The sequence below is a fragment of the Rhinopithecus bieti genome, unplaced genomic scaffold, assembly GCF_001698545.2.
Source record: "Rhinopithecus bieti isolate Rb0 unplaced genomic scaffold, ASM169854v2 scaffold_13207, whole genome shotgun sequence".
NCBI lineage: Eukaryota > Metazoa > Chordata > Mammalia > Primates > Cercopithecidae > Rhinopithecus > Rhinopithecus bieti.
This window is the reverse complement of record NW_016807866.1, coordinates 2932786-2945717: the sequence shown is the minus strand read 5'-3', so window position 1 is coordinate 2945717 and position 12932 is coordinate 2932786. Positions and strand designations below refer to the sequence as shown.

General features: G+C 35.9%; 1 protein-coding gene across 1 annotated transcript in view; it reads right to left on the bottom strand.

The window, feature by feature from the left end:
• Positions 1–353: 353 nt before the first annotated feature.
• The window catches only part of SON (SON DNA and RNA binding protein), a 34269-nt gene continuing 21690 nt past the window's right edge, over positions 354–12932 (bottom strand). The window contains 6 exon segments of the mRNA XM_017883869.1: positions 354–1475; positions 1951–2066; positions 2179–2250; positions 4382–4529; positions 8733–8849; positions 10545–10655. Of these exon segments, the coding sequence (XP_017739358.1) occupies positions 1416–1475; positions 1951–2066; positions 2179–2250; positions 4382–4529; positions 8733–8849; positions 10545–10655 (624 nt within the window). The 3' untranslated portion in view covers positions 354–1415.

Sequence of the window (12932 nt, the reverse complement as noted above, 5' to 3'; positions counted from 1 at the left end):
CCTTAGTATCTTTCCTACTGATTTATAATTCCTTTATTTTCACATATACTAAAACTCTAATGCATGTTAATTCAGATAAAAAGGCATTTTGTATTCCACACAGAATAGTGTTAAGAATTGTGAAGTACACTGAGCTGTCATGGCAAAGTAGTATTTAATGTGCTTATAGGGTGGGTGTGTGGGGGTGTGGGGGTGTGTGTGTGGGTGTGGGTGTGTGTGGGTGTGTGTGTTGGGGGGATTGTATAATTCACATTTTTAAAATAAAAGTGCTTAGAAATCAAAAGCATTGGGTAAAGAAGTAATAGTATCTTAAGTATTTGTTCACTTTATAATCCAGAAAATAAAACACCACGTTTATTCCAGAGAAGTTTGTATTTGGGCCTTAAGCTTTTGAAAATAAAGTTTAGAGACATAGCATATGAATACCACTGTAATACACATGAAATATTCTATCAGACCCTAAAAATTAACATAAACTTTAACTTTCTCATAGTCAACAAAATAGTGGCTGGTTGCCAATTTTATTAGATAAGTTGGTTACAGCATTTTAATTATCATTTTACGTCTATCTAGGTGTAGCTGAAATTCAAAATGCACATCAAAGTAAAACTATATCACAACTCAATGCCATACTAAATGTACTTGGCCTCTGCAATAGTAGAATTCTAGTCAGACTTCATTTTTTACTCCCTTCTTATGACCCAAGTGGCTTTAACAGGAATGCAGGACTTAGTGCTGATCATCACACAACATACCACTTTCTTTTTAGAACCTCTACAAAATTTTGAGGGGAGATGGTGGCAATAGCCCTGTGGAACAGATCTTGATCACCTCAATAACACTGGCCCAGTATCTGCCCAGCAGAACCCATTGTGAAATAGTACAAGGTGCACAGCCCTTCACTGATTACAGGCAAGTGTTACAGTAGCCTAGCCATAAGGAAGGGGAGTTACATCATAGTACAAAATACAGTATAAAAGCGTTATTTAACATTCCACACTGAAGATTACTCTGATGCCTTCAAACAATCGTTTGGATGTTAGCCACTTAAACAAATACATCACTAAGGTAAACAATATAAACATACCAAAACCCTGTATGGTTAAATACAATTTTCATGGTACAAAAATCAAAGCCTGGAGATGTTTTTACAGATTGCTTTTTACACGATGTCTTAAATTGCCAAATATTTACAACATTAAAGAGGAAATACATTGTGATGCAGAGTAAAATTATCTGAAATGATTATTATAAAACCTCAATCTATCTACGTGAGGCACTCCTGAAGCAAGTGGCATTAGCCATGAGGTCCTTTGGTACAAGGCCCATTGCTTGAAGAACCACAGTAGCTGCTGTGGCTTTAGCATGCTTCTTATTAGGGCTGGCAAAGCTGGGCTGGTAAGCGCTTCCATTTATCAATACCTATTCAAGAAAAACATACAATTGGGCTGGTAAGGGCTTCCATTTCTCAATACCTATTCAAGAAAAACATACAATAAGAACAGCATCAAACTTTAATATCTATTAGCTTTGTATTTTTTCACTAAATGCTAGAAAATAATTTACAAAATATAAAACCCATACTATATAAGTCAAATTATAATCTCAACCCAGAAGCAGCAAATCATTTGGGAAAAGGGACTGCAAATTAAAAGCAGGTCTCCAAATTGAGAAAAAGACTGATAAAAGTATTAAATTAATTCCCCACATTCAACTAGAAAATAACAAATTGTATACTATATTTTGCCCATATTTTTCCAATTTTTTTAAAACTAGGACATTGACAAGTCATATGAAAGCACCCTTCAGTTTAAAAACCCCACCACTTAACTACAAATACAAATCCCCCACCCATGAACAGAACCTTAATCCTGTCATCATGTTTACCCCTCACCCTCTAAGTCATCACATTAATAAATATATACAATTAGTGCAGAAATTCATATTTACCCTAAAGAGAAAATGTTTGCGATGATCAGGGCCACTATCATGGACCAACAGAAATTCAGGTGGTTGCCACCTTCTCTTATTACAGATTTCCATCAAAGCAGACACAGGATGCTTGCCTGCAGCAGGGGAAAAAATATCCAGTTTTAAATTATTTCCACCAACTTCTGCAACAAATAATGAATTCAAGGTGGGATTAGGGTAAGAGGAAATTCAAAAATGTGCTCTCACCTGACAGATCTTTCATTGCAGCAGAGAAGTTCCCAGACCTCTTTTGTGCTCTTTCTCCTACTGCAACAAGACCTTCAAAAAAAAAAAAAAGATTGTTCACTAAATAACTTTCAAAGCACCATTTTAAAACAAAGATTCCTCTGTAGGAGTCTGAACCTCAAAATGTATGCCTTCAGATAAAATCAAGATTCCTAGTACACTTGATTTCTCTATCAATCTTCTCTTTCTTCTCCTTTTACTGTTTTTCAGCATATAAATTTATATTTAATATTCATAGACCTTGGTATGAGAAATTGTAATAAATACCAAATGTAAACAGAAAACAAAAATTTAAGTATGGCCAGGCACGGTGGCTCACGCCTGTAATCCTAGCACTTTGGGAGGCCGAGGCGGGTGGATCACCTGAGGTCAAGAGTTTGAGTCCAGCCTGGCCAACATGGTGAAACCCCGTCTCTACTAAAGAAACAAAAATTAGCCGGGCATGGTGGCAGCCGCCTGTAATCCCAGCTACTCGGGAGGCTGGGGCAGGCGAATTGCTTGAACCCAGGAGGTGGAGGTCGCAGTGAGTCAAGATTGTGCCATTGACAGCCTGGGCAACGAGCATAACTCCATCTCAAAAAAAAAAAAAAAAAAAAGTTTATTGCCAAGTGATTTCTGCAGATTTACTCTCAAAAAAATAAGCCTCAGTTAAGACTCTTCCAAAAAAGGTTAGGATTTTAAGCCACCAAAAAGGTGAAAAAAGCGGTTGTCTCCAAATAAAATAGGTCCCTTTTTTCCTAGCAAACTCTCCTCTCCCTTCCTAACAAATGGGAGATGTTCTCAAAATATGAACATAACCTTTCTACATAACCTCCCTCTCCATAGGCTTATTACAAAGGGGATTAGCTATATTGCTAAACCCAAACACTGCTTTCCCAATTCCATATACAGGTTGAGTATTCCTTATCCAAAATGCTTGGGACCAGAAGTGTGTCGCATGATTCCAGGTTTTCAAATATTTGCATTGAATTTACTGGTCGAGCATCCCAAATCTGAAGAGGCTGAAATCCAAAATGCACCAATGAGCATTTCCTTTGAGCATCATATCAGTATTCAAAAAGTTTTCTGTTTTAGAGCATTTCAGGTTTCCAGATGTGGGGTGCTCATCTTGTATGTTACAGGAAATTTTTCAACCTTTGCTAAATAATTCCGTGCTAATACAAGCTTTTCCAAACCTATCCTGGGAAATCTGTGGTTCTCCGAGAGCTTACAGTCAGGCCATGTCCCACAATTCCAAGGAGAATGCTTCCTGAAATTGTACAATACTTACACCAAAGTATTTGGTGCAGAGCTAGTTCATTTCCAAATTCATTAAGACAGATTAACTGTTGAAGTTAGCTTCAACTTACTGTTTGATTACAAAGATGAAAATAAATCCCAGTTTCACATTTGCCAGCTTTTATAAATGAGGTTTAAACAAGCTATAAAAAATCATACTGAGCTGGCAAGCCTCTCGTGATTCCACTTACATTATTCCAAAGGAAAAAGTTATTTAAAAGATGCCAATTAGCTATTATCTGTGGGAACGATTAAATACTTAACAACTACATACAAGCTACATGGAAGACACAGTGCTGTCCTGCCCAGGTATCTGAAGGTAAAAGGAAAATACAGTCAATGCTAACGGTTCCAAAATGCCTTAACACCAGGCAACAGGAAGAAGTAACACTACTGTCAGCAGCTGGTCTACTATACTCTAACCCAACTAAACTACTGAGCTTGGGGGAAAAAAAAAAAAAACAGCAAACAGGGTTTATGAAATCTAGACTAAACAGCATTGTAATAAGAAATAACAAAAAATAAACCAAACTAGAAATAAGGATGGTTCTTTGTCAAGAGAAAATAAAATGGAAATCCTGTTTTCTAAACATGAAATCTGGTTGAATTTGGAGGTGTAGTAATATAATTAGATACATATACACATTTCCATATTTAGCAACTAGCATAACAAAAGGTACCTTTTAAAAGTTCAAACTGGTGTCTCTATCCATAGTTACATAAAAGCTGCTTCTGTGAACCCCAAAAGGGGTTAATGTTTTTTCTGACCAATAGCTGTATATATACAAGAAATGCCTTCAAGTTCAGGATCACTGGGTTCAAAAGGATATATCAAAGGTAATGTTAAAAGAGGTGTTAATAAACATTTCAAAAAAGAACTTATTACCTTTTCGGTCTGTCTTAAAATCAACTAGGATGGGTTCCTTATTGCCTTCTTTGTTTTTTCCTAATCCTTCTCCTTCTCTCCAGCCCATTTTTCTCATCAAAACGGCTCCCATTCCTCCAGTTACCGGGGCTGCTCTTAAGAACTGATCCTATCCAAAGAAAGAAAGGTAAAATATCCCCATTTTACAGTTAGAATGTGGTAACAGATTCATTGCTTACTTTCTAAAAAGAGGAATCTTATTTTACTTCTAGATCTGTTATAGCAATTAAATGTAAATTCCTCTATATACATACTGTAGTGTGTATGTTCTGATTATTTTCACATTAACGTAATAGTATTTTAGAAGTCAAATAAGACAAGTAAATGGCAGTTTTGAAACAGTAGCCCTCGTGCCCCCCTCAAAAAAAAAAAAAAAATTAGAACACTCCTGTTTTCGTCCACTATTTAGGTTCACTGGTATCTCTTCTTAGCTTGCAAAATAAAAAGAAGGCAATGTTAAAACAATCAATGATATTAATTGTCCCAGGTGTACCTAGTTTATGAATAAAGCCCAGAAATCACTTAGAAATAGTTTAGACACTGAAGAAGCATACTGTTGTCATCCAAAGTTTTCTTCCCCATTCTACTATAAAGCAAGTATAAATATTTTACTTAGAAAATCCCTAAAGCAGCCAAAAAAAAAAAAAAACCTCTTGAAATTTACACAGTAACAAATAGAAAACAATCCCATAAAATATCCTGTTAAGTATGCCAAAATGAATTTGAATTCTTTTAAAACCTAGCTTGATGTTAAAAGACTTTTAAAAAACTCCTTAAACGTTTACATACCTAGGCCTCGGTAGCAGCAATGTTGTGAATAGTACGGCTGGCACTGACCGGGGCAAGAAGACAGCTACAAGGATTTGGCCCTGAAACAAGTTTCCATACAGAGGGGTGAAAGTTCACAGGTTATTCTGTGAACAATCATCTCTCTTGTATCCAACCCACTGAACCATAATTTCCATCAAAGCAGCAAACCACTTAATGTCCTAAGATGCACAAGTATATACATTAGCATGATCAACACTTATTTTTACAGGTTAAGAAATATTCAATGCCTCTTATTAAAGGGCATCCATGTACATATAACAAACAGTATTAAATTCTACTGTTGATCTTTATGGCCACTTTTTAAAAATTTGAAACATGTATCTCCAGATCATGCTTTATTTTCCCCTTGTTACTAAATTTTAGGTTTTTATGTTCTCTATCAAACATATACATAAATATACATATAGCAAAAGTCATTAACTTATCAACAGAGAGAGTAAAAAAACTTTGGTAGCTCAGGAAATAGTATGTATTCACATCTCCTATATTGATAAGTTAATACTGAATGTAAAAAAAAAAACATGTTTGTATGCAGTAGTAAAACTATCATCTTTTGTTTCCCAGCTTTATAATTAAATGCTGGGGAGAAAACATGCCAATGACATGTGACTAGACATTAAGTTCATCAAGATGCTCTGATGGAAGGAGGCAGCTGTGGAGGTAAAAACATACCCCTGGTTCAGTTCCTTATTTGGTGCAGGCCATGCAGTGTAGATGTATAAAGAGAAAGCTGATGCTTGGATATTAACTGCCTTGATGCTACACACCTAGAATGTCTTTTACTTACTTCCAGGTTCATCCGTCCCTCTTTTCCAGGGAACACTCCTAAAAAAAAGGGCAACTGTGCAGAGTACAATATAAATCCCCAGATAACCCAGGTTTCCAATTTTGTTTCCATTCCTTAGTATCGTCATCTGTTTCTTTACCCCAATGTGAAAAAGCTGATTAATTTAATGAGACCACAATAATAAACTGTATTTATCAGGTCACATCCAAATCATTCCATTCCAGAAATAAAAGTTCTTTTAAACCAACTATTTTAAGTGTTTTACTGATTAATGAGAATACTGATAAAACTTTGCTTTTTTTAAAATCTAAAAATATACTGCAACAAACTAAAAAGAACACAGAGGATGCTGGTATTCCATGCGTTTTTTAACACATAGGTGGATGCTGGACTACACTAAAGAGCCAAAATGATCGTTTGACAGGTTTTCTAAACACAAGTAAACATTTAATGAGTAGACAATCTTTGTGATATTTAACAAGAATGATACATGCTAAATTTTCAGCTGCCTAATGACTACTTCTACATGTTGTGGTCCATGTTTAATTTTAAAAAGTTTCTTTTTTAGTTGATACTAGCATCAAATATTCTTCAGTAATTCTATACAAATGAATCTTTTCCTATTAAGTGCTACTTTTAACTATAATTTAAAATTTGGTCTGATGAACATATCTTTATTGCATAGTTTATCAAAATGATTTGCTTCCCAAAGTATATCTTACATAAAATATGAAGTCAAAGTCTTTTTTAAAGGTGCTACTAAAATTTTAAAATTATTTACTTAAAGTCTGTTAACTGCCTACAAGACTGCAAATACCAGAAGAAATTGGTTTTAGGGGAAAACCAACTGAGTCAGTAAAAGATTCACTTTTTAAAAGTTATTTAAGTTATTAACATATTTAGAAGTATACAAACATTATGCATCAGCACATCATTAGATAAAGACCAAAATTTTGTAATGGAAGCACATTTAGAAGTTTCTACCTAGTAGTGTACATTGCCTGTATTATGTGCCTATTTTAACACCCATAAGCTTTATTTCTAACTTCCTGAAATATTGGCTAGGTACTTAGCTTCAAGACTAAATAGTATTAAAGAATTAAAACTAAAGAAATAGATGCACATTTATAGTTCTTCCCAAGATGTAAGACATTTTTTCAAATAGTATATAAATCACTTTCATAGTTAACTATAATACAGAAGTCCAAGATTAATCCAATCTTTAAAATATTTTTCTATATATATTTTCACCTTTATTCTAACACCAACTCTCAGCAAACTACAGGAATTGTAATTTCTTAATGAATCTAACTGTGTACTCACTATACACATCAGTGCAACTACTTCCGGAAAAAGGCAGGCATAGTGAGTATACATGATGTTTCATATTAATTTGTTAGTAAGATCAACAAAGATAAAGCTATCAAAATTGAAATAAATGTTACAAGATTAAAATACCCAAAGCAATCAATGTCTCATTTTTCAGAAATTCAGCTCATTCACCGGCATTCAGCAACTCTCTATGGGTAACCATCACATTACTGATTACCACTAGACACCTCGGAGACTTTGAAATTCCAAAGAGTTACTTGCCCACGATCACACAAGGAGTCAGGAGTACAACAGGATAAAGAAACCTTCCCAATCCATTAGACCACGCGGCCTCCCAGTTTCAGCACTGCTATGCTGCCAGTACTCCTGTAACAAATTTCCCATCACCCATCCAACCAATCTTTGTCCCTTCACCAGAATGTGTTTCTTCAGAATGCCCTTCTTAGCCACCTAAGACTCCCCCAGTGATGAGGCAGCCGTAGGTGGAGTTCACAGGTCTCACTGCAGAATCTGAAACCAGATGTACCTACATCTTCGTAGCACGAGGCGTCCATCCTCTCCCTTGATTTTAGGTCTTACATATCTGTTTTGTCATGAAATTAGTGGTTCTCAAATTGAGCCTGTGGATCACCAGAGGCCACTAGGGCCTAAATGGTGGTCCACAGATTAATCTCCATCCCATCCCCTTCACCACAGCCCACCCCACTCCAGCCATCCTCCCTCAGCCTTCCAGTCCCATGGCAAGATCACCACATGCAGAGCTAATACTAGGGCCTCCCAACCACTTGCTGTGACCGGCAGCTGACAACCAAAAGGACCTGGGGCTACAGGTCACAAGAGGAGTAAGGAACAGGGGCCAAGAGATCTTACAAGAAGGCACAGGCACTAATGAAGCGGGTGGGGTGCAAGGACAAAGGAATAGAGGAATGGAAAATTAAGGTGGTAGAGGGCTCTTGGGGGCAGTGGTCCACCAAAAATAAACCTGTAATAAAGCATCCCATGATGAAAAATTTGAGAACCACTGCTTTGAAATGATTAGGTTAGTAGTCCAGCAGGAACTGTGGAATATTCTGAACAGCACCTGATACGCTGTTAGCGTTCAAAATATAGTTAAATCACCCCTTCAAAAGCAGCAGTAGCAATTTTTAAAATAACCTTATAAATTAGTGGCTCTTAAGCCACATTTATACATTTGCCATTTTCTCATGAATCCAGTCCGTCTTCAGTGTCCGCCCTGGAGCATATACACATAGCAAATTTACTTGGAACTTTGGTTAGAGTCACTGGTCTTTTCATGCAGTTTTAATAAAGTTTCCAAAAAATTTAAACTTTGACACTTTCATATGTGCATATACTGTGTACCTTTTTAATCCAGGCTTGGGCACCAGTATTGGCCAACTGTTCTTGTGTCAAAACCTGTACTCCTGTACTTCCTGTGAACTGGCCAGGAATAGAGTTCAGCTGAGCCCAGGCATCAATCTGAAGAAAAGTAGTAGTCTCAGTTAACTAAATAAAATTACCTGATTAAAATGTCACTAGTAATAATTCGCTAAAAATGGCTGAAAAGCAGACTTAAATATTTAACGTTTAAAACATATTTAACATTAAATGTTTGCCTACTTTCTAAAGCAGTTTGACAACATTTAGTGAATCCTATTAATAAAATTATGAAATGTATCTAAAAGCACGGCTACTAAAAAATACGGCTGTTAATATTCTTCAAACTGTCACACAGATAAACTAAAAATGCAAAGAAGAGCTCATATGGCAATGGGTCCCCACCCTCCCTTCCTGCCTATTTCATACAAATGTACTGTGTAGTACATGTCATGACAGCCTGAATTCTTAATTACTTCGAGACATTAAAAATACAGACTAAATTCATGACACAGGTTTAAAGAGTTTAAATATAGGAAACTGCCCACTTGAATACATAAAACTTTTTGAGATGGAGTTTCGCCCTTGTTGCCCAGGCTGGAGTGCAATGGTACGATGTCTGCCCACTGCAACTTCTTCCTCCCGAGTTCAAGCGATTCTCCTGCCTCAACCTCCAAAGTAGCTGGGATTACAGACATGCGCCACCATGCCTGGCTAATTTTGTATTTTTAGTCGAGACAGGGTTTCTCCATGTTGGTCAGGCTGGTCTTGAACTCCTTACCTCAAGTGATCCGCCCGCCCTGGCCTTTCAAAGTGCTGGGATAACAAGCGTGAGCCACTGTGCCCGGCCGTAAAACAACTTTTTAAAAAAGCCTGTACACTTTTTTTCAGTCGCCAACATTTGTTGTGATAATCAGCTATCATTCACACAAATTAGATTTACTAAACACCTTGCTCTATCAGCAACATATTTCCTGTCTGAACATGTACTTAACTGATTTACCATAAAACAGTAGGAAATGAAATGGAGAGGCTGTCCATTGTTAAAAGCACAGACTCCAGATTCAGATTGCTTGGGTCGGAATCCCAGGTTCCCCCACTGATTAGTTGTGTGACCATGGATATCACGTAATCACTTTTTTTTTTCTTTTTCCCCAAGACAAGTCTCTCACTCTGTTGCCCAGGCTGGAGTACAGGGGCGCCATCTTGGCTCACTGCAATCTCCGCCTCCCAGGTTCAAGCAATTCTGCCTCAGCCTCCTGAGTAGCTGGGATTACAGGCGTGTGCCACCATGCCCAGCTAATTTTTGTATTTTTAGTAGTGACGGGGTTTCACCACGTTGGCCAGGCTGATCTCGAACTCCTGACTCCTTGTCCCCACCTCAACCTCACAAAGTGCTGGGATTACAGGCGTCAGCCACCACGCCTGGCCTTAACCACTCTTTACTTCAGTTTTCTCAGCTGAAATATTGCAGCTATTGCTACCTACACAATTCATAGGGTTGCAGGCACTTAGTTGTTTTTATACACCAGATTGTAAACTCCGTGAGGACAGGGAAATTTTTCTATTTTGTTCTCTCAAGAAACAGTTCCTGCCACATAGTAAACAATAAACATTTATTGAATAAATGATCAAGCCTCAAATGACTTTCATTTAAAATAAGACATTTAAAATAAGGTAAATGATGTTACAACTCAACTAGTTAGCGAAATTCTTATTTAGACATTAAAACTGGTACACTGGTGTGAGTTGGCTGAAGGTACATAACAATTAAAAAAAAAAAGAACTGCTACATACCCTTTCCTGAGCTCTATTTAACATGCTCATGGCTTCAAGGTCAAATGCATTCTCACTGAGTCTTTTCTGAGCAAGTGCTCGTTCACTCATTGCTGTAGAGATGTCCACAGGCTACGAAAGAAAACACAGATAATTATCTCAAATTACCATAGTCCCCTAAATTCTGAAAAGTACTTGTATCTTTAGTTGCTACATGTCAAAAACAAAATAGTTTTATATACTAATAATCTTGGAAAATAGGGAGAAGACTCAAAAAGAGAAAGTAATCTTGGAAAACAAGAGGATTAAGATAAATTACAAAGTATCACACAGGCAGCAGAACTGAACCCAAAATCTAACTGAATTTAGTCAATTTTCTATTATATATATCAAACTATAATCATAGAAGGTTCCATTAAGAACTTAAAACTCTCTACCCTTCATGATTGAAAGCCATTTATAGGTAAACTGCAAATTTTTTTAACTGTGGTAAAGGTTATTACATTCCTTAGCAGTTTTCATTTTACTCATTAGCATAACCTTCAGAAGCAGTAAGCAAAATTATTGAATAAGCAAGCAGAAAATCATTATCACTCTTTTTACTCATCAGCGTATCTTTAACATCTTCCCGTTGTGGACACTTTGGTCTTAAGAACCCAATTTCTTTAAACAATATATTCGGGATATACATAAGCAAACCATGTTTTCAGTTTATACACACTTACTACTTATAATAAGTATATTATACTATTTATAATTATAATACTTCTGTGGAAGTCCATAAACATCAACTGAAACACTTTTAAGTGTCTGAAGTCCTAGGTTTTTCTTTTCAAAGCTCATATTCTACCTTTGAAAACCTTATGGTAAGTGGAAGAAACTTTTTTTTAAAAAGTAATCTTTGGAGCCAATTCTTAATTTGTCAGATTCGTGGAAGGTTTAACCACAGAAGGAAAAACACATCAACCTAAGTATTTGGTACTTTTTTTGTTCTAAAATTAAAAGCTTGAGTTGATCTGTATCAACTCATTTCTTGGTTGTTCTTAACGTTATTAATATTTCCTAGTTATCTCACAAGAATATTCATTTTTGTAAAATGCTTATCTGACATGGAAGGTTTCGCTGTTTTCATATACAAAGAGTAAGTAGACACTGCATGAACATAACAAACATGACTTCAGTAAAGAGCTAACAGCTACAGATTTTCTTTTTTACAAGTAGAGGCTAATTGTTATTAAGACTATGTATCATGTATAAAAGACTTCTTTTAAGAATAAGACCTGTCTAGTAGAGAAGGCTGTATGACTGTGAGAATAATTATAACTCATGCATAAGGATTCACCAGTCTTTCTTACCTTCAGAACCTCTAATCCTCCGTAATTCTTAGTTACCTTGCTAATGAACTAATATTCCTTTAGCTAACTCAAGGTTTTCTTTAAGAAAGTATGGATTCTGATATAATGCCTTCTTAAAATGAAAACAAAATTCTTTCTGTAATTAGACTATTTATGTTAATATATAATCTTTCTAGAGATCTATAAACAGTCTAATAAGCAACTGCAGAATGCATCTTTCAAATTGAACCTCGACTATAATTTCGCTGTCGATTTAAGTAAATCATCACAGAAATTAGAATATTTCTAAGACCTATTAGAAATATTAATCTAAGCAAAGTGAGACTGAAACACTAAGAAACTTAGTATGTTCATCTTTTAAGTCTGTTTGATTCTTGGGACTTTAAATGAGAATGCAGGTATTTCAGGTGAAAATTCACATCCCCCTAGGCCTACCTTAAGATGTTTTGTCAGGTAGGATTATCAAGGTAATTTCTGAAGGCACACCATGAGACAAGCACCGTCTCATTAACCTTCTCACACTTACTTTGCTTTTCCTAGCAGTCTCTATAAATCTAAGTGTTAGGGCGCTTAGACATAAATAATAGGCTTTTATTCTAAAAAGGCTAAAATCTGAGAGGATACTGGGGAAAATGTGTCTACCCACTATCCCAACTCCTGATCCCCAATTTCCAACTATAAATTAGCCACGAATCTATTCAGGTGGCTCTAAAATATAACTTCTAGAATAAAACTAATTCTTTCCAAGTAGAAAGCAAACTATTATACTTGTGAATGTTTTTCTCTCTTAGCCCTTATTAAACAGGTAACCTAAATGCCTCACCATTTATCCCCAGAATGAAACTCTTCAAATCTTAGTGTTTCATATTAAATTCATATGACTCTGAAAGGAATTTTATTATAGCAACCTTGATATTTAAATAAAATTACAACTATGTTTTTCCTGAGGTAGTAAAACATTTATTCTTCAACAGACTTACCAAGGGAGCTGCAAGTTCATGTCAAAATGTATTACCAAATAGTAATTTATGTTTCATGTATGTGTATATATGTA